At 43.0% G+C, this 22,218-nt stretch overlaps 1 protein-coding gene across 2 annotated transcripts in view; it reads left to right on the plus strand.

Annotated features, from left to right (window-relative positions):
* Positions 1-22,218, plus strand: part of CLTCL1 (clathrin heavy chain like 1) — a 95,273-nt gene that overhangs the window by 34,406 nt on the left and 38,649 nt on the right. For both annotated transcript variants that reach the window (XM_059139890.1, XM_059139891.1), the window contains exons 4-17: positions 3,066-3,227; positions 5,641-5,754; positions 8,378-8,551; positions 9,253-9,450; positions 10,632-10,832; positions 10,929-11,081; positions 11,906-12,028; positions 13,602-13,739; positions 16,929-17,093; positions 17,681-17,861; positions 19,433-19,596; positions 20,704-20,829; positions 21,357-21,499; positions 21,874-22,108. In XM_059139890.1, coding sequence (XP_058995873.1) covers positions 3,066-3,227; positions 5,641-5,754; positions 8,378-8,551; positions 9,253-9,450; positions 10,632-10,832; positions 10,929-11,081; positions 11,906-12,028; positions 13,602-13,739; positions 16,929-17,093; positions 17,681-17,861; positions 19,433-19,596; positions 20,704-20,829; positions 21,357-21,499; positions 21,874-22,108 — 2,277 coding nt within the window. The remainder of the gene's footprint in view (positions 1-3,065; positions 3,228-5,640; positions 5,755-8,377; positions 8,552-9,252; positions 9,451-10,631; positions 10,833-10,928; positions 11,082-11,905; positions 12,029-13,601; positions 13,740-16,928; positions 17,094-17,680; positions 17,862-19,432; positions 19,597-20,703; positions 20,830-21,356; positions 21,500-21,873; positions 22,109-22,218) is intronic.

Here is a 22,218-nt window from a genome sequence, read left to right on the forward strand (position 1 = left end):
CAGACCTGGGGATAAAAATATATGTATATAAAAAATATATGTTTATAAAAAATAAAAAAAAAAATAAAAAAAAAAATAAAAAAAAAAAAAAAAAAAAAAAAAAAAAAAGGTGTTCAAAATCCTTAGTAACTGGGGAATTGCAAATCAAAACCACAGTGAGGTACCACCCATTAGGATGGTTGTAATTTTTTTTAAATTTTTAAAAAGATTTTATTTATTTATTTGACAGACATCACAAGTAGGCAGAGAGAGGAAGGGAAGCAGGCTCCCTGCTGAGCAGAGAGCCGGATGCAGGGCTTGATCCTAGGACCCTGGGATCATGACCTGAGCCGAAGGTAGAGGCTTTAACCCACTGAATCACCCAGGCACCCCTAATTTTTTAATTGAGCTGTAAATCAAACTCAATTTTAAATTAAGCTATAATTTTTTGGCAAGGATGCAGAGTTACTGGAATCCTTGTATGTCAGTAGTGGGAATGTTAAATGGTTCAGCTCCAGTGGAAAACAGATTGATGATTCCTCAGAAAATTTAACATAAAGTTCCTATTTGACCTAGCAATTCCACTCCTAGGTAGCTATCCAAGAAAAATGAGGAAAACACTCCCATACAAAAACTTGTGCACAAATATTCATAGCAGCATTATTTATAATAGCTAAAAGATGAAGACAACCCAAATATTTACCACTGGATGAATGGATAAACAAAATGTGATTTATACGTAAAATGGAGGATCACTTAGCCCTAAAAAGGAATAAAGTACTGATACAGGCTACACCATAGATAAACCTAGAAAGACTCACTGAGTGAAACAAGTCAGACACAATAGGGCACGTATTTTGATTCCATTTATATGAAATCTTTAGGTAAATCTGTAGAGACAAAAATTGGTGGTTTTCAGGGGTTGGGGAGCAGGGAGATGGGGACTTTTAATAGGCACAGGGATTTTTTTAGATGATGAAAATGTTTTGGAACTACACAGAGGTGATAGAGACACAACATTGTGAATGTTCTAAATGCCACCGAATTGAATCCTTTAAAATGGGTAGTTATAGGTTATTTAGTGAATGTCATCTCAACAAAAAGGAGGCAGGAGGAAAATGTGGAGGGTAGATTTTGGCCTTCAGGCTGCAGTTTGCAACCTCCTGTCTAAGCATTTGCAAACGTTTCCCCTTTGTTAGAAACAGCTTTTGCTTTTCATCTTGTGACCTCTTACTCCAGCTTACTTGTCACCAAGGAAGCCTTTCCTGACCCACCAGACTGAGTGAGCGGAATTGTAGCATCTCACTCTATCCTGGGCCATAGCAGTTAGCATCCCGTGTTGCTGTTGCTTGCTTCCATGCCAGAAACCCTTATCATGTGTTCTTAAGGGAAGGGTCTGTGTTACATTCACTTTCCTTATCCTTAGCTCCTTGCATGGTGCCTGGCACAAAAGGAAGCATTTTTGCTTTGAGTCTTTGTCAGCTGCAGTCCTCAATATGCACTTTCCCGAAGCACACGCAACACCCCTGCAAGGTGGTCTTTACTAGCCAGGAGACTTAAGGCTCACAAGCAGGTCACTGGCTCAGGGCCACACGTGTAGCCTCTGGGTGGGTCCATGAAGACAGCCAGTGCAGGAGTCCAGGTCTCAGTCTTGATCTCAGGTGTTCTCTCTGCTCCACCTCTTCTTGGCTTTAGACTTTTCTAGCATTGGGCCTCAAAAATACTGTCTCCATATTGTCTCCAATTTTCCCATCCTCACCTGGGAGGGTGAGTCTTGTCCTGTCCTTACTGTTACTTAAGAATTCTTTTGCTCATTCTTCTGCTAGAGCACCCACACTAGTTTACCAGTTGCTCCCCTGTTCTTCCCTCCTTCTAGCCCATGGCAACCATTCGTCTGCTCTGTCTCTCTGGATTTCCCTATTTTGGATGTTTCATATGGGGTCTTTGTGAATGGCTTCTTTTGCTTTGCCTGTTTTCAAGGTTCATCATGTTGTAGCATGAATTGGTACTTTGCATAGTACTTCAGCATAAGTGTCTTCAGTAGAAAAGTACAAAGGAAAGGTTCTTTTTTTTTTTTTTTAAGATTTTATTTATTTATTTGACAGACAGAGATTACAAGTAGGCAGAGGGGAGTCAGAGAGAGGAGGAAGCAGGCTCCCTGCTGAGCAGAGAGCCCAATGTGGGGCTCGATCCCAGGACCTTGGGATCATGACCTGAGCTGAAAGCAGAGGCTTTAACCCACTGAGCCACCCAGGCGCCCCAAGGAAAGGTTCTTTAAAAAGAAAAATGTTGAAGCCTTTTTTTTGCCTTTTTATGGAGTGAGGGTAGGTGGCAGATACACTGGGGATCTGAATTTACGCACAGATTGCAGAGGGGCTCATTCGACTGTGATAGCTATTCGAATGTTGGATTCTAGGGGCTTGAGCTGTGATGCTGTCATGTCTCATTTACTTACATCTCCTTACTTTGCTTCTTGAGCATTTAACGTTGGATATAAATATATAGAAATTCTTTTCTAGAAAATAGAAGTTCTAAGTTTTATAAAAGATATTAGCCTAATTAATTTTTAAAAAAGATATTAGCCTTATTGGAGTTTACTAAATATAGTTTTTGCTATTTATAAATTTCAGAAAACCCAATTTTCAAAATTATCCCATAATCTCCTCCTCCTGATTAAGCTACTCTTCAAACATTTTAGTTTTTCTTCCCAAGACTTACTTTATATGAGTATTTATGAGTATGCATAGAATGTACGTATATATAGATTTACATGTACAAACATTGAATGTACACTTACACACATCCACAAACATGTATAAATGCGTACCTACGTGTATACACACATTTTACGTTTAACAAATTGGGACCACTATTTTACTGTTTTGTAGTCTTATTTTCTCCCTGGTGTTTGTGACCATCTTTCCACATCAAATGTAGAGTTGTATCATGTCTTTAATATCTAATAGGCTTGATTTTTATTAGAGAAACTATTATCAACATATGAGACTTTCATTTTAGGAACATTTGTTTTAACAATTTATATCCTCTCTTTTCTCTCCCTTTCATTGCAAAATGTCTTGTCTTAGCAAAACCGTGTCGTTGGGGCAATGCAGCTCTACTCTGTGGATAGGAAGGTTTCACAACCCATAGAAGGCCATGTTGCTGCTTTTGCAGAGTTCAAGAGTGAGGGGAATGCCAAGCCTGCCACCCTTTTCTGCTTTGCTGTACGTAGTCCCGCAGGGGGCAAGGTAAGCACTCCACTTTGTCTTCACCCTCAGAAAAGTGTCCTGAGTGAGTGTTGGGAGTCTCTGTCCAAGTGTAAACGTTTAGCCAACGTGTCAAAACCAGTTTATAGTTGGGAGTGGGGAACAGCCTGCAGGTGCTTCATGGATATGAAAGTTCTTAGAGTATTTAGAGCAACTCCCTGTTGTACGCATTGATGGTTTCACAGCCAGTCTTTGTAAAGTCAGTAATGTGACGTCAGCTCTACCAATTAATCGGTCCCTTTGCCCTAAAAAAAAGTCCTCTTTGACAAAGTCTCTTGAGCGTGGGCAATGCACATGTGGTTTCTGTTCTCACACAGCAGGCTCATGGAGGCAACAGCTGTGAAAGAACCAATGCACAGTATCCTAACGTAAAGCGTGGGTCCTGTGTGCTTCTGGCCAGGTGGTGGGAGCTGCAGAGTGGAGGCCATGCTCTGGGAGCAGGTTGAGTTTTATTAGGGCTCAAGCACATGGCTGGCATCTGTTCACTGGGGTTGCTGTGATATGAGGTGTAAGAATTCAGGATGTTGGATAGACCTGTGGTTCCATAGTTGCGTCACTCACCTCGAGAGGGGCCTTAAAACAGTGTCCTTATCTCAGTATTCTCTTGTCAGAAATACTTCCTGAAGTCATTATTTTGAGTTGGTCACTAGCCCTCAAATGTTCTCCAAAGAAGACTGCTAAATCAGTATGTGGTCCCAAACTTCATTATCTTAAATATTCTTCATTGGATACTTTGGTCTCCTGTGTAATATATATCATGCCGTCCTTAGCTGAGAACCAGTAGAAAAATAGGAGTCAGACAAAAATGTCTTATACTGAGGCTTTCCACCTTGTCACAGACAGAGCTAGGCAGCCACAGGCACCCTTGCAAAGGCAGAACTTGTCCCGCCAAGCTCCCGGTGAAGAAGAACACACCAGAACAAGCCTCCTGTAAGACAGGTGTGCCCATTTATCTCCTGGACTCAGTTGTAAGGCAGGCAGTTCCCCTCAGGACAAAGCTGCGGCTAGGAACAGTCTTCCATGGTGGGGACCCCCCCATAGCAGCCATCCCAAGAGCCACCTCATTTTGTGGTTGAATCTCACTTTCCCTACCGCAGTGGCAGGTGTGGGTCCCTTCAGAGACCTCTCAGCCTTTGCCCCCTGCGCACACCCCTTCTAGTCCAGCCCAGCTGCACTTACGGGAATGGCTCGGTAGTCTTCTCATATGTATCTGAGTTTTGTCTGGACTCCAGTTCCTTGTTTTTTTCTTTTCTTTTTTTTTTTTTCTTCCTTGTTCCTTTCTTATAGGAAAGTACCACTTGCCGATAGTTGTGCCCTTCTCCTGCCACCTCCCAAAGAAGCCTGGCTTTCTTACTCATGCCCCTGCTTCTGTTGACGGTGTCCTTATCCTTCCCAACTCCCAAGCAAGAAACACGGCCCTCGAGCTCCATTCTATTCCTATTACCACTGTCCATCCTCTAGCAAGTCTCACTTCGATGGCAGATGAAGCCCTTGTTACCCATATTTGGGTTAAAGAATAGTCATTTATTAGGTCCTCAGACCCATCCCACCCCTCAAAAAGAATTTTCCCAAGCTACCATTTCTTTTAAGTGCCTGTATGCTAAGAGTTTAGTCTCCCTTCATCTTAACTTGCAGTGGCCCCTGCTCACTTGCTACATCAGCCCTCCCCTTTTAGCCCGTCTCGCTGCTTACCTCAAGCCTCTTTGGTGTTTCCCCATCCTCTCTGCCAGGCCAAATCCACACTATTCTCTAAGTTTACACTCATCAGTTTCTTCTGCTGGGCACCCCCTCCAACCCTTGTCGCTTTGTGTCTTTGACCACCCTTACTTGGGATTTTTTCCAGACTTGTTTTAGCTTTGGTACCTTTCCATTAGATGAGAGGAACTTAAAGCTCTTCTGATAAAAGCAGGGATGGAGCCCCTTATCCACTCTCATTCTTCCTGATTCTCCAAAGATTCTTATGAACCCCCCTCCCCAAGCAAAACCTTGAGAAGCTCTCAGGCCTTTGGTACAATCAACTGTCTTGTGAGTTTAGCATTCAGTTATAAGATCTTGTCTACTAACTGATTTGTCTTAGTCTGAGCCATGTCCAACAGAGCCCCTTGTTTCATGAGCTTCTACACTAAAGCCCAGAGAGGGGAGAAGCAATTCGGCCAACATACTGGAACTAAATGTTGCTCAGGTTTCCAGTGTTGTTTTTTCCTGTATCCTTGATGGTGGGCAGCAGGTTAGTGAGTAGCATGAGCACTCCAACCGAGAGACTGTCTTTTTTCTTTGTAAGTTTTATCATTAGCCCTACAAAGTGTGTGCTGTGGCTCTGCTTACCAGTGGGCATTGGTTAGCATCAGTCTGCCACCAATATGTTTACTTGAATTGACTTAAATTTCTTCTCCAGTTGCACATAATTGAAGTCGGACAGCCTGCAGCAGGAAACCAGCCTTTCGTAAAGAAAGCTGTGGATGTCTTTTTCCCTCCAGAGGCTCAGACTGATTTCCCAGTGGCTATGCAGGTATGAATGTGCTGCCCACTACATGAGTTAGAACAAATATGGATCTGGGGGTGGGAGGAACAGCAGGTAGCAGGTTCCTGTGCTTCAGAAGATGCCTGAATAGATACAGTAGAACATGAAGAGGATAACTTTAATGTCCATGTTCTAGCTCATGCTGTGTTAACATTCTCTGGAAAGGAGCACTCTTTTTCTGCAAACAGGGACTTTGTCCAACTCACATACCAAAGTCCCAGGCCTTTTCCTTTTTATTACAAAGATTAGATGTTCTCTGTAATACAGAAATATAAAGAGGAAAACAATCTTTATAGCAGAACCAATTGGATGTTTACCACTGGTTGAATGATCAGAGATCTCACTATTTGTCATATTTAAAAAGTTAGATACACTTTCTCAACAAAATTTGGATCGTGTTTATATATGTAAGATCATACAATCTACTCTCCCTTTTTATTTTTTTGCCCAGTACATCATAGGCATTTGGTATGACATTCTTTGTTAATATTTTGAGAAGTAAACATTTATTTTTAGGCATGTACCATAATTGTAGGATGGTTTAGCTGTGGCTTTTTTTCTGTTCTCACATATTTGACAATACTTAATGATGATTTCTTTTTAAATTTTTTTAAATGTTATTTTTTTAAGCTTGATTTCTGGAAATAGATATGTAATCAAATACATTTTTTCCCCACAAAGAGAATTTGACCTTTTTTCTGTTTTAGAGAAACATATATTGTCCATAAATTTCCAACAATATCAATAAACATAACAATAGAATTAAATAGCAACTGAAATCCTACCCCACTGCTAACTGTGACTGCCCCTTTGGAAATTTTTTCATATGCATGCATTTGTGAAGATATACAAATAGAGTCTTTTTTTTTTTAAGATTTTATTTATTTGTCAGAGAGAGAGAGAAAAAGCAGGGGAAGCAGCTGGCAGAGGGAGAAACAGGCTCCCTTCTAAGCAGGAGCCTGATGTAGGACTCAATCCCTGGACCCTAGACCCATGATCTGAGCCAAAAGACTCTTAACCGACTGAGCCACCGACATGTCCCTACAAATAGAGTCTTATGAAAAATGGCTTGGCACTGGTCTTCAGCTTTATGACCTTCTCTATGTCATAGACCATCCCACACCAACTAAATATATATAATATTTTAATGTCTGTACTTCTGTTCTGTGGATATCTCTAACTCATTTAGACAGTCCCCCATTGGGTATTTATGTTTACAGTAAACACTTCTAGGAGTATTGTTAATCCAATGCTCAGTCCAAGGATAAACTACAGATGAAACTACTGGGTTAGGGATGTGTGCACGACCATGCTGGACAATGTCTAGTGATGTTCATGCCTTCCCTGTGATTGTTGTCAAGATGGGGTGGGTTTACCACTCGTACGCATCTTGTTAATTGTCTCTTCTTGATCTTGGCACTTTTTCTCTTGGGGTCTTTATCTTGTAAGAACTCTGTAGTTTTCGGATACTAAGTGCCTGTTGTGTTTCAAATAAATATTTCTCTCTAGTCATAGCAAAAGTTTATTTGTGGTGTGTTCCAGCTTGTGGAAGATATGCATTTTTGTGTGGCTTGGGTATCATGTTTTGAAAAGAATTCTACACGCCAAAGTGATTAAAATATTCACCCATATTTGCTTCTTTTACTTTCTTAGTTTTATTTACTTTTTATGTAAAAATCTTTGACCCACCTGGAATTTATTTTGATCTAAAAAATAAGATGAAGAGCCAGTTCTTTTTTTTTTTTAAGATTTTATTTATTCATTTGACAGAGAGTGAGCACAGCAGGGGGAGCAGTATGCAGAGAGAGAGGGAAAAGCAGGTTTCCCTGCTGAGCAGGGAGGGTCCTGAGATCACGATCTGTGCCGAAAGCAGACGCTTAATCACTGAGCCACCCAGGCGCCCAGAGAACCAGTTATTTACACTCATCTCCCATCCCCATATAGCCAGCTGGCTATACCAGCATTGTATACTGGTTAAAGTCTGTTTTCTACTACTACTCATTCATGTTAAATTCTTATATATGTTTGATTCTATTTCAGGGTTCTCAGTTAAGTTTTGTTTGTTTTTGTTTCTTCCTATTCTGGTACTGTTTTTTTGTACCATACTTTCAAAATTACTATAGGTTTGGGATGCCTGGTTAAGTTGGAGGAGTATGTGACTCTTGATCTTGGGGTCATGAGTTCAAGCCTCACTTGGGGTGGTGAGATGATGTAAATAAATAAACTTGTTAAAAAATAAAGTGCTGTAGGTTTTATAATTTTTTTAAGTTTATCCAGAACTTTCTCCTTATTTTATGAACTCACAGCTTTTTCTGAAGGGATTTGGTAAGAAAGTTAGGGAGAGGATAGTTAGATCTGAAAGACAAATGGAATAGCCTGACTTATTGGACCTTTATTTGAGAGGAGTCAGGGAAAGTATTAGCTTTAAAACTAGTTCTCAAGTGGGCATGACTAGAATCAACTTGGGATCCACGTCTCAGTAGCACACTGCTCTTGCCAGTGATAAATGACCTATTGGGCTAAGGAACTCAAGATCCTCTTTCATCATTTGTAACCCTTTTGCCCTATTTGGCATCTCCTTACTTTTCTACTTGTTGTTCTCTTTCTATAGATTGGAGCTAAACATGGTGTTATTTACTTAATCACAAAGTATGGCTATCTTCACCTGTACGACTTGGAGTCTGGCGTGTGCATCTACATGAACCGTATTAGTGCTGACACTATCTTTGTCACTGCTCCACATGAACCTACTTCTGGAATTATCGGTGTCAACAAAAAGGGACAGGTATGGAACTTTGAGAGTTCATCTCGCATCTTTTCCATTCACTGGGGACTGCAGCTTAACTTTTCCTTCTCCTTCAGGAAAGTGATCAAATATAGTTAGCTCCTGTTACACCCGTGTCTCCCTTTTCCTTCCTACCATCGCTTTGCCTCTCAGATAGCACCATTCTTAACATAGGATTGATTCTGAGAAGAGTAGCTCCCTGCACAAAGCTTCTACCAGTGGAGTAGTGGTTCTGATACATACCACTAACATGTTCAGGCCAGGCACATGTTAACTGGGGAGGGCTGAAAAGCAGGTACTATTCTACCTAAATCACCTTTCTCAACTAAAGTTAAAAAGACAGTTAAAAGAAGGAAATCTGTGCTATTTAAAAAAAAAAAAAAAGAACATCGAGATGAAAAACTGTCACTTCCACCTACCCAAATAGGTCATTTTGGCAGAGTCATCTTGGATGCGTCAATAGTAAATGTCCATGCAACTTGATGTGTTTCTCATTTGACCATGCTGTTGCTCTACCATGGTATTTTCTGCTGCCATTAGATATTTGGCTCCTGTGCCTCTTGTCACTATTGGACCCAACGTTCTAGACATACCCAGCCTGAGCCTTAGAACTTTGCTGATACTGCAGTGCATGCGAGTGGGATGTTGGCAGTGTGTGTATGTCCTGGGTTAGGCCAGTTTCACTTGTTGGTTCTTGACAGGTGCTGTCCATTTGTGTCGAGGAAGATAATATTGTGAATTATGCAACCAGTGTGCTTCAGAATCCAGACCTTGGTCTGCGTTTGGCCATTCGTAGCAACCTGGCTGGGGCGGAGGAGTTATTTGTGAGAAAATTCAGTACTCTTTTTGCACAGGGGAGCTATGCTGAAGCCGCCAAAGTAGCAGCATCTGCACCAAAGGTAATGGCCCTCGAATGCTGTGTGCCAGCCTGAGAGTAAAATAAATTATAAAAACATTCACTACTGATGTTGGAGTTTTTTAACTGTTTTTTTAGTTGTTTTAGCTTTAAAATTTTGCACCAGTGGCCTGACGACAACGAGACAAATCAATGAAAAGCATATTCCTGCTGCAACATTTTTTTAAAAAATTCTTTCAGTTCTTATTTATGTGCATATGTATTTCACACCCAGGTTCTTAGCATAGAAAATGCAGAGCTATATTATACATCAAGTGGTTGTACCACATTTTATTCGCATTTACTCACATTCTACTCTTGACTTTCTTTACCCATCGAGAGTGTAACAGTACTGCCTAGGGCATATTCATTTATTTATTTCATTAGGATAAATTGTCCTGGCCCTAGTTCTGCATCTGAGCAGATAAAAGGTTTTGAGTTGCTTCTCCTTGAAAGGGATTTTTCTGTCTTTCAAGTGATGCTTATGAGCAAACCATTTCTAATCTTCACCCAGGACTTTGAGTATTTTGAATTAGAATGTAATGGTGGTAGTACTTTGCTACTGCAAGGGTGATTTAGAAGCCTAATTCTCACCTTTGTTAGAAGTCACTTGTGGGACTGACATCCATTGTGTTTCTGGGCTTTTTTTTTTTTCCCCAAGATTTTATTTATTTATTTGTCAGAATGAGAGAAAGAGCGCACAAGCAAGGGGAGCGGCAAACAGGGAGAAGCAGGCTCCTCACTGAGCAGGGAGCCCAATGTGGGACTCGATCCCAGGACCCTGGGATCATGACCTGAGCCAAAGGCAGATGCTCAACTGACTGAGCCACTCAGGCGTCCCTGTGTTTGTGATTTTTGCTGAAGGTGGAAGCCATTGCCTTGGTAGAGGACTTTCTGTCCCTGACAATTAATTCCGGGTAGATTTTCCATTGGCAGATATTTTATTTATTTGAGAAAGAGAAATAGTGAGAGAGAGCACAAGCAGGGAGTTGAGAGAGAAACGGGTTCACCGTGAGCAGGGAGCCCAATGTGGGGCTCAATCCTAGATCATGATCTGACCTGAAGGCAGACACTTAATGGCCTGAGCCACCCAGGTGTCCTGGATTTTTTTTAAATACAGGCCAGTTAAGTAAAGGGACAACTTATGATTATAACGTAACAATGTACATATCCATTTGTCGTCAGGGAGTCCTACGTACCAGTGACACTGTTCGAAAGTTCCAGAGTATTCCTGCCCAGCCGGGACAGGCCTCTCCTTTGCTCCAGTACTTTGGAATCCTGCTTGATCAGGGTCAACTCAATAAACTTGAATCCTTAGAACTTTGCCGTCCAGTGCTTCAGCAGGGACGCAAGCAACTCTTAGAAAAGTGGCTGAAAGAAGATAAGGTACAAACACGAAATCGCAACCCTCAGTACCATTTGAAAATGAAATCACAGGTTCCTCTGGTCCTAATCTTGCCCTGTCTCTTTGGCACAACACAGCTGGAGTGTTCAGAAGAGCTTGGAGATTTGGTCAAAACTGCTGACCCTACACTTGCTCTGAGTGTGTATCTTCGGGCGAATGTGCCGAGCAAAGTTATCCAGTGTTTTGCAGAAACCGGCCAATTCCAAAAAATTGTCCTCTATGCCAAAAAGGTAATTAGCATTTCACAGATACTTAATTTGTGGTGGGTGATTGCTGATTCTTAGGTTTACGAAATACCCTTCCTTCTATGGCAGTGCTCTGGTGTGAGTTGTCGGTGTTGCTGCTAGCATCTGTCACTCAGTGATAATGATCCTATTTTATTCTCTTCAGTTTTTTGTTTTCCTGTCTTGTGCTTATAGTCCTTCCAGTTCCCTTCCAGTTGGGGGCTTTCTGATAATTTTTTAAGGTTTTATTTACTTATTTGAGAACAAGAGATAGAGAGCGAGAAAGAGCAGAGGAGGAGCGGCAGAGAGAGGAAAAAGCAGACTCTCCACTGAGCAGGGAGCCCAAAGTGGGGCTCGATCCTGGGACCCTGGGATCATGACCTGAACCGAAGGCAGACGCTTAACCTACTTAGCCGCCCAGGTGCCCCTTCTGTAATTTTATCTTGTTCTTTTTCTCCCTTTTCCCTCATACCCCTCAGCACCAACTGTGTGTTAAACCCATGTTTCACTGGGGGTCCACTGCAGCTTGTCTATGAAGCAAACTGGCCTGTGTGCTGGGTGTTGGTCAGAGCTGGCACACTTGTCAGGGTGACTTCTTTGTGGTCCAGGCTGTTTGTGTAGTCGATTGATTGTACCTCCACATACATGGCATCATCACATAAGTGGGTGTTGTGTTTGGCATAGGTGCAGCATGTACACATGCTAATATCATTTCTCATTTCTTTGTAAACACAAGTTCGAAACAAAGGATGGGAGCTTTTTTTTTTTTTTTTCTGTAAGCACTCAGAGTGTTTTGTTTATTTTTCTGATGGGTGTCCCCTTGCCTCTAGGTTGGCTATGTCCCAGACTGGATCTTTTTGCTGAGGAGTGTGATGAGGATCAGTCCAGACCAGGGCCTGCAATTTTCTCAAATGCTAGTGCGAGAGGAAGAGCCATTGGCCAACATTGACCAGGTGAGCATCAGCGGTTGTTTGAGACAGCTTTTTGTGGCTTGTATAACTGTCAAGAAGATCTCTTTTGCTTTTCTCTTACCAATGTCTTGATTCTTTTCTTTGTCTGCTATTAATCTTCCAGTTTTAAAAATCTGATGTACCAGGGAAGCTTGTCTTCTACTCTTTTATTGTTTGAATGCCTGTCATTTACTTTTGTTTTGAAGTGTTTTAGAGGATTTAGGTGTCCAATTGTGAGAATCTTATTTCTTTGTGTGGTGGTTGGGGGTGGGGAGTGAGGATGTTTCTTGACAGCAGTAGCCCCACCTGAGCCCCACCTCAGTATCCTCTGCTGACTGAGGCCACCTGAATTCTGCCTGCGTACCTGGTTATGGTGAGTGCTGTTGAGTCTGCAGACTTTCATCTTGTGGGTGTCTGGCTAACCTGGAGTTAAGTGAATGTGAGACTATTATTTTAGCATAACGTAGTTAGTGTTTAGATATAAACACATGTCTAGTTGCCTTCAGTAAGCTGTATGCAAAGGGCTCTGGGTAATACAGAAATATGTAACAAAGTTTGAAGCAAGGCAAAACCAGCAACCTGTATAAATATAAGTATAGTTATACTGGGTTTATACATCATGGAATTTGCAGGATTTTGGAGATCATGATTAAGGGGTTTGAGCCAAATTTATATAGATCTCAAGGGGAAAGAAAACTCCAGATTACATCTGGATTGTATTTCATAGTTCTGAGGTATTTTTTTTTTAAATTTATTTGAAAGAGAGTGAGAGAGAGGGAAAGAGCAAGCACAAGCAGAGGGAGCAGCTGGCAGAGGGAGGGAGAAGCAGACTCACCACTGAGCAGAGAGCTCGATGCAGTTCTCTAACCCAGGACCTTGGGATCATGTCCCGAGCTAAAGGACACTTAATTAACTGAGCCACCCAGGTGCCCTCTAGAGTATTTTTAATACAAACTTTTTTCTTGTACTTAAACATGGAAACAATTACACAATCAGTAAGTTCATTATCTATATTTCATTTTATATTAAAGCTTATTCTTTGATATCTATTTAACTCTGATGATTGTATCTAAGTCAATGTTTGCGTTTTCATAACTTGCCTGAATAATTAGAGTGTAAGGGCTAGATAGCAGGTGTTGACTGCCTCTAGAATTTGATTAAGTAATGGATTGTTAAGATTACTTGAATCACTTCAGAGAATTTGGGGGATTCACACTGATAAAAGTACTTCCTTTGATATACTTGAATAAAATACCTTGTTGGTGAATATGACATGGGTGATATAATTTCACAAAATTTCCTAAAAATTAAGGCCATGAATTACTTGAATTTTGTAATACAAGAAAATGCAGGAATGCCTTGCTGGCTTATTCAGAAGACCCTTAATCTCAGGGTTGAGTTTGAGCCCCATGTTGGATGTAGAGATTACTAAAAGAAATAAATAAAAACTTTTAAAAAGGCAAGGGAAGGAACTAATTATTGAATTTCTAATTCTAGATTCAATTTCAGGAATTATTTGAATAGGAAAATAAAACCCATTTCCTTTGGTAAAAATGTGTTTTGCTATCTGTTTCAGATTGTAGATGTTTTCATGGAAAATAGTTTAATTCAGCAGTGTACTTCCTTCTTGTTGGATGCCTTGAAGAATAATTGCCCAGCTGAGGGGCATCTCCAGACTCGCCTGTTGGAGATGAATCTGATTCATGCACCCCAGGCAAGTGCCATATCTAGATTGAAACCAAGGGACAAAGGACCTGTTTCATTTCCGTGTTGGACTTGCACACCTAAACACAGTGCCTTTGGGCTGGGATGTGCTAATGCCTCAGTGGACATTCTCTAGGACCTTCCTACAAGAGATTTCCAGAATCCGTGGTACAAAACTTTCATAGAAACAATGACAACTTTCAGAGAAATAATTACAAGAACAAAATCTTTTCTTTTCTTTTTTTCTTTTATTTTCTTCACTGTGGTAAAGTATCCATAACGGAATTTACTATTTGAACCATTTTTAAAAAATATTTTATTTATTTATTTGACAGATAGAGACACAGCAAGAGAGGGAACACAAGCAGGGGGAATGGGAGAGGGGGAAGCAGGCTTCCCGCCAAGCCCGATGCAGGGCTTCATGCAGGGCTCGATCCCAGGACCCTGAGATCATGATCTGAGCTGAAGGCAAATGCTTAACAACTGAGCCATCCGGGTGACCCTATCTGAACGATTTTTTTTTTTTTAAGATTTTATTTATTAATTTGACAGAGAGAAATCACAAGTAGACAGAGAGGCAGCCAGAGAAAGAGAGAGAGAGGGAAGCAGGCTCCCTGCTGAGCAGAGAGCCCGATGCGGGACTCGATCCCAGGACGCTGAGATCACGACCTGAGCCGAAGGCAGCGGCTTAACCCACTGAGCCACCCAGGCACCCCTATCTGAACAATTTTTAAGTGCACATTTAAGTGGCATTAAGTACATTCACATTGTTGTGCAACCGTTAACCACTATATATTTCCAGAACTTTTATCATTATCACAAATAGAAAATCCATATCCATTAACTCCCCTTTCCCTCCCCCAGCCCATGGTAACACCCTATTCTACTTACCTTTTCAATGAATTTACTTGTTCTAGATACTTCATGTAAGTAGATTCATATGATATTTGTCCTTTAGTTTCGCTTGTTTATTTTACATTATTTTCAGGATTCATCCATGTGGTAGCATGAATTCATGAATTTCATTCCTTTTTATGTCTGAATAATATTCCATTGTATGTGTATACCACATTTTGTTTATCTGTTTATTTGTTGATGGACATTGGGTTACTCTCACCTTATAGCTGTTGCAAATAGTGCTGCTGTAGATATTGGTGTGCAGGTATAAGTTTCAGTTCCTGTTTTCAGCTCTCTGGGGCACACATCAGAAGGAGACTTGCCAGATCGTGTGGTAATTCTGCATGTCACTTGTTGAGGTGCCACCAAACTGTATTCCAAGCAGTTACACCATTTTCTGTTCCTGCCACAATATATGAGGGTTCCAATTTCTTCATATGTTTGCCAGTGCTTGTTATTTTCTGGGTTTGTTTTTAAAAAAATAGAGACACCTGGGTGGCTCAGTGGGTTAAAGCCTCTGCCTTCAGCTTGGGTTATGATCTCGAGGTACTGGGATTAAGCCCCGCATCAGGCTCTCTGCTCAGTGGGGAGCCTGCTTCCTCTTCTCTCTCTGCCTGCCTCTCTGCCTACTTGTGATCTCTGTCAAATAAATAAATAAAATCTTAAAAAATAAAAATAAATAAAAATTAAAAAAAAATAATAGCTATCCTAAATGGGTGTGAAGTGGTAGCTCATTGTGGTGGGGCATTTCTTGAACTGAAAGTTGGGGGGATGTTAAGTCACACGTATATGCTTTTTTAAATTAATTTTGCATAACATATGTATGAAAGGAGTTTGGAGAAATTTACATCAAGCTTTTAGCTTGATGGTTGTCTGAGTGGACAGGATCGTAGTTCACTTTGTTCTTTACTTATTTGTCTTCTAGTTTTTTTTTTCTTTATAGTCATCTATTGTTGTTGTGATTAGGAAACACTGTGTTAATTATACTGTTCTGTGATTTCAGGTTATTCCAATCCACAAGTTAGCTACTCTTGTGTGGGTCATGTCTCACCTCTAGGAAACAAAAGTGCTATTAATTTGGTGTTTGGTGTTCTGTTGAACTCCTGTGAGTTGGTGATCATGTATGACAGCTTTTATTAAATGAGCTTTGAAGCAGAAACTAGACACCACTCAGTAATTGAGCAGATAGACCCTAAGAAGAGCCCAAATCTGAAACAGGGGCAGCCTGGATGGGTACACAGCTGGATACAACACCCAGAACATTGGGACAGTCTTCTCTGGATGTCAGAGGCTGGATGCTATTTTTCCTTCTTGGCTCATCTTATATTTTCTGAGTTCTTTAAATGACACTATTGCTATAATAAGGAGGAAATTTCTTTTTCTAAAGAAGATAGTAAGGATAGGTCTGAAGAAAAAGGGTGGGGAGCATCCGGTAAGTTCCAGATGTTACAAAACTGTGCTCTCAGCACTTGGTTGGGATTGTTAGGAAGCCCAGAGTGTGCATTACCCTGGAGCAGCATAATGTTAACTAGGTCTGTGGTCACTGTATGGTTGGTACTCCATATCCAGGAAGGAACAGGAAAGAGTGTGCTGGGTGACACCCAGGAGCATGTCTCATCAAGACTCACTCGTAGTTAGATACTGAGGGTCAGATCACTTAACAAGGCAGAGAGGTTGATCGTTGACTCACTCATTCTTAGTCCAGAGGTTGCTTATTTAAAGATGGAATTAAGCTTCATCAAAATTCTTTCCAGGACTGTTAGTTGTTTTTCAAACATAACCCCCTGCACGTGCACACACACACACGCACACACACACACACATCCCTTCTCTCCCCAATTCTGCCTTCAACCAAATTGAGAAGCTTAATGAATACCAGTAGGATTTGTTACTTCCAGGTCTAATTGTAACTGTTGCTAGTCCAAGGATTGAGCTCATTAAAGACTCATGCTCTCATATTGACCTTGACTTGCCATGGAAAACTGTACAAATACGATGGCTGAAAAGCCAGAACAGTAGCCTCGCCTGATCCCAGTAATACGCTTTAGGGCAGAGCCTCGGCCTTTTATACACACCTGGCCCTGCACCCTAGGAGATCAGCGCCTAGTTCAAAGAGCCTCAGGTCACTTGCAAGGTTGTCTAGGGCTCTGCTTGGAGGTGGGGAAGAGCCTGGACCTGGTATAGCCTCTCTCTCCTATGATTACTTTCTGGAGCCGTGCCCTGGGAGACATGGTTTGAGCAGCTACTGTTAAAAAATTATTGCCACAATTCAGGCTTTCTTCCTGACCTCTCCATTTCATAGGTTGCAGATGCCATTCTTGGAAATCAGATGTTTACTCATTATGATCGGTCCCACATTGCCCAGCTCTGTGAGAAGGCGGGCCTCCTGCAGCGTGCACTGGAGCACTACACAGACCTCTACGACATCAAGAGGGCTGTGGTCCACACTCACCTCCTCAATCCCGAGGTATTGGTGCGCCGTTGGGGCACTTCTGTTGTGGATGACACCCACATGTCATTAGGGTCACATGCTCCCAAAATTTCCCTATGTCTGTGGTTGTGGGAGTGTGGCATGTGTCTTCCTTGTGCGTGAGCCTTGTCACTGCTATATACAATTCTCATTCAGCCAACACACAAATTCCCCTTGCTCATCCACGCAACTCGGTTCTCATTACCTCTTTCTTCCCATAGTCTATCTCTGACTTAACCCAAAAGAGAGAACCTATTAACATTGACAGCTCTAGCAGGGTTGTGTAAAAATATTAGCAGAAGCTAATTGGTATTGCATTCCATTTATATAATAGGTTTTTGTATCATTTGTGGGGCGTTGCAGGTTCTGGACAGCTTGATGAATAGTTGAGGTTAGTGTCTCATCTGAAGTTAACTCCTGGCTTCCACTTTTTGCCACAAGGGATAGTTGCTTTTCAATCCTTTTAAGTGAAGATTCTTTATATTTTTCACACTCAGTGGGAAAAACTGATCCAGTGATGTTGCCAGTGTTGGCAACATCGAGGATGGTACTTAGCTGTGGACAAACTCTTCCTTGCTTCCCAGTGGCTCGTCAGCTTCTTTGGCTCCTTGTCAGTGGAGGATTCTTTGGCGTGTCTTCATGCTCTGCTGTCTGCCAGCATCAGACAGAACCTTCAGCTGTGTGTGCAGGTGGCCTCCAAGTACCACGAGCAGCTGGGCACACAGTCCCTGGTGGAGCTCTTTGAATCCTTCAGGAGTTACGAAGGTAAATTCCACAGCCTGTAGTCACCTGCATCTCCTCGTCAGGTGTTCGTGTCTGCCTGCCCAACCTGAGTCTTCCTTCAGGCCAGGCCAATGTGTTGGTCAGTGGCAGAAGATTTCTGCTGTCTGGTGTGTGTTACCCAGTGTAGGTCGCTTTTTTGGCATTTGCAAATGAAGAAATTGGTTGGTGTTGGGGTGGGGATGCTTAGAATCCCCCTTGTGTCCCTGGAGCCTCTATGGAACTGAGCATCTTTGTGTCACACACTCCTTTTTTCTGCTGAATGTTCACCAAAAAACTTTGGCCAGTAGTGCTGGAGTACATGGCTCTGAGGGGGCGGCCCCTTTGGCTTCCTCTGAGTAAGAGCCCCATGGAGACTCAGCCCTGTGTAGTTTTTGGGCTGGCAGGCTTGACTATGGTTGGCTTCCTCTGCCCTGTTGTGGGCATCACACCGAGAATGTGCTGGTTGGGGGATGGCTTTCCCAGGTGAGTGTCTGCTGGGGACAGGCTGAGGCAGGGATAGAAACTGAGCATTTGTCCAGCAAGGTGTTAAGCCACTGTTCTTGGCCTAGAATGTTGGAATGTTGGAGGAGTGAAGGCAAGACCTCCCTTTAGGGAGCTGCCCCTCTTGTCAAAAGACGCCATTGCAGGAAAGGCTGCAGCAGCAATTAGGTTACATGGGTGGGGAGATGGCAGTAGAGTAGGGTTGGTGGAAGCTGTCTGCCTTCAGGGTTCTGGTTCCTTCCTCCAGGTTACAGCCGAAGACCTCCTCAGGGAAGGTGGTTTTCTCTGAGTATCCTGTCCTGGTCTTGTCACCAGTACCTCCTGGCTGGCTCCTATGAGAGTCAGGAGGTAGTCAGCCTCTGAGGAGTAACAGTGCTCTGTGACTCACCTTGCACCCCCGTCCACAGTGGCTCCATGTGTGCCAACAGCTCAGTGTCACAGAACAGACTCTGGAGGCTCCCAGTGAAAGCCTCTGCTTTCCTCTTCCTGGTTTGTCTTTTTTTTTTTTTAAAGATTTTATTTATTTATTTGTCAGAGAGAGAGCGAGAGCGAGCACAGGCAGATAGAGTGGAAGGCAGAGTCAGAGGGAGAAGCAGGCTCCCTGCAGAGCAAGGAGCCCGATGTGGGACTCTATCCCAGGACGCTGGGATCATGACCTGAGCCGAAGGCAGCTGCTTAACCAACTGAGCCACCCAGGCATCCCCTGGTTTGTCTTTTTAGAGTAGCAGCCACACAGCCCTCTTAGGCTACCTCAGTTTGAATTATTCTTGAAGATGACCGTAGGATGTGCCTGGGTCCCCAGAAGGATTCCACATACACACACATGAGGTATTTCACATCAGAACATCTCAGGTGTACCTCCCAAGTTTCATGGAAATCTGACTAGCTCCTTGAGGGAGAGGCCAAAGCAGAAGAACTTCACATAGATTTTGTAAGTTGTGAGTGGGCTGTGTGAGCTGGGAGAGTGGAGCATTGTTGTTGTGGGCTGGGCCATCAAGGGCAGGTGGAGTACAACTGTGGAAAAGCCAGGTAGATAGTATGAGGGCATAAGATGGAACAGTCTCTCTTTGTAGGCCTCTTCTACTTCTTGGGCTCAATTGTAAACTTCAGCCAAGATCCAGATGTGCACTTGAAATATATTCAGGCTGCCTGTAAGACGGGGCAGATCAAGGAGGTGGAGAGGATATGCCGGGAGAGTAATTGCTACAACCCAGAGCGGGTGAAGAACTTCCTGAAGGTAAGTGTGACCAGGTTATCACCTCCTTCCTTGAGCAAACCATCAGGCAGAGTTAGAAATCTGGCTTTTTCCTCCATCAGTGTCCCCTGGGTCCTTAGTGCAGAGCTCTACCTTGTGGCCAAAAGTTCTTGGAGGAGGCCACTGCTCATTTTATAAGCCTTGAGGCTGGATTCTTAATTATCTGATGTGTGAGTAGAGGGAGTTAGTTTATTTCTGCATTATGTTTCAGCAACATCCCAACTGTTCCTCTGTTAATTAGTCTGGGAAAGTCTATGGAGCAAATAAGCTACTCAGTGCTAGGGGCGAAAAAGCAAGTGTCTTTCTTCCTCATGCACAGACAGGGGTGGATGTGGAGCTAAGTGGGGTAGCCTTTCCAACCATCTTTCAAGGACCAGGCTGTGGCTGCTTTGCCATCTTCAGCATACCACCTTGAATGTTGCCTTCCTGGTCAACTGGAAGAAGGAAAGAGAGGAGGAGCCAGCTCCGGTGGTTTTTGTGGGTGAAGTTGCAGGTCTCATGTGGCATTTTGATTCTCATTCCATTAGAGGAGACTAGGTCACGTGGCCACACCCAGAACTACAAGGGTGCAAGGACACCTGAGAAGTGTTGTGTAGGTATGTCCAAATGAGGGATGGGGAAGACATTATTGTGGTGGACTGCAGAGTTGGGGGAAGCCCCCTGCACTGATGGCTGATGTTCCATGAAGTATGGTTGCATGTCCGGAAAGGCAACCCTTATTGGCAGGTGTTCTTGAAAGTAGTCTATCTCTTTGCTGCTGGGTCTCGGTCAGATTTATACATAATGATCTGCTTGTCTTAACCCAGGAGATACTTGCTTTTAGACCAATTTGCAGTGTTATTGCCAGATTTAGCGGAGTTCTTTTCTTCTTTAACCAAATAGTATTATTATCTTTCCCAAGGCAAACACTATATCCCCAAAAGCAAATGCCTTAAACAACAGCATATCTAGAACAGTTTCATCCTGAGTCTCCTTGGAGCCACTCTGCTACAGAAGCAGAGCCATCTCTGTGTTGATTCATCGTCCCTGTGGTCTGGCTCTTTGGGGTCTTCACTGCCTGCATTATTTCTGTGCTTTCCCAATACACAGGAGGCCAAGCTCACAGACCAGCTTCCCCTCATCATCGTGTGTGATCGGTTTGACTTTGTCCATGACCTTGTCCTATACTTGTACCGCAACAACCTGCAAAAGTACATTGAGATCTACGTTCAGAAGGTACTACTGGGAGCATCACTGGGACCATCACTCCCAGGTGACACCCAGCTGCTTTTGTGCCTTGCTTGGTGGTAATAGCTTACACCTGAGAGATTACCTCTGATCCTGAATGTGTCTGAGACTGGTGGTATCATAGCTTGGGCTGCCATAGCGGAATACCACAGGCTGCATGACTTAAGCAGTTGACATTTTCTAGAGGCTGAAAGTCCAAGATCAAGGCACTGACCCCACCACCTTGGGTTGGTTCTTTCTGAGGCCACTCTCCTTAGCTTACAGATGGCACCTTCTCACTGTGCCTTTATATGGCTTTTTCTCTGATTAGGGCCCCATCCTTATGCCCTCAAGGAACCATAATTATGTCCTTCAAGGCCCATCTTCAAATACAGTCACATTAGGGGTTGGAGCTTCAAATATGCATTCTGTCCACCACAGGAGCCCTTTCAGACAGCCATACTGTCCAGGCCTTGGGGGACTTGTAGCAGTAACCTGTGCCTGCAGCACTGAAGTCACCACCTTGACCATTCTAGGTCAACCCTAGCCGGATCCCTGCTGTGGTTGGAGGGCTGCTTGATGTGGATTGTTCTGAGGAAGTAATTAAAAACTTAATCATGGTGGTGAGAGGACAATTCTCTACTGATGAGCTGGTGGCTGAAGTAGAAAAAAGAAACAGGTAAGGGATCCTAGCTTGGTATCTTCTCTTGCCCCCGGGTTCTAGTGTTTGTTGTTAGGTCTATGACTAATTCTCCAAAGTCCCTTTTCAGTCAGCCTCTAGGCCCCAGGACCACCTGTCTCTGTGGCTGGTCTTTAATGCAACAGATCTTAGATCTAATAGTGAGTTGTTTGCTATTGGTAGTACAGATCTTTGAGAAAAACTTAGCAATTGAAATCAGTTTGGAACTCAAGTCTGTTTTGTTCTCTAAAACAACCTGAGGTTAACGGAGTGAGATTTTTGTTTCTAGAAGCAAGCTTCAAAGTTCAGGGTCTGCCCTGGAGGTTTCGGTTGTTAGTTTTGAGACTTTTACGGTGCTCTTCCTTCTTTCAAAGGCTAAAGCTGCTGCTTCCCTGGCTGGAGTCCCGGAGTCACGAAGGCTGTGAAGAGCCTGCCACTCACAATGCACTTGCCAAGATCTACATCGACAGCAACAATAGTCCCGAGCACTTCCTGAGAGAGAACACTTACTATGACAGCCGTGTGGTGGGCCGCTACTGTGAGAAGCGGGACCCACATCTGGCCTGTGTTGCCTATGAGCGGGGGCAGTGTGACCTTGAGCTCATCAAGGTGGGCAGCAAATACACTACGCTGCCAGCTATTGCTCTGGCTTCCTGGGGCAGGGCTTCCTCAGTGGGGGCCGAGGAGGGCTTCTTCTGAGCCCCACAATTGCAGATCAT

Source organism: Mustela lutreola, chromosome 11, assembly GCF_030435805.1.
Source record: "Mustela lutreola isolate mMusLut2 chromosome 11, mMusLut2.pri, whole genome shotgun sequence".
Lineage (NCBI taxonomy): Eukaryota > Metazoa > Chordata > Mammalia > Carnivora > Mustelidae > Mustela > Mustela lutreola.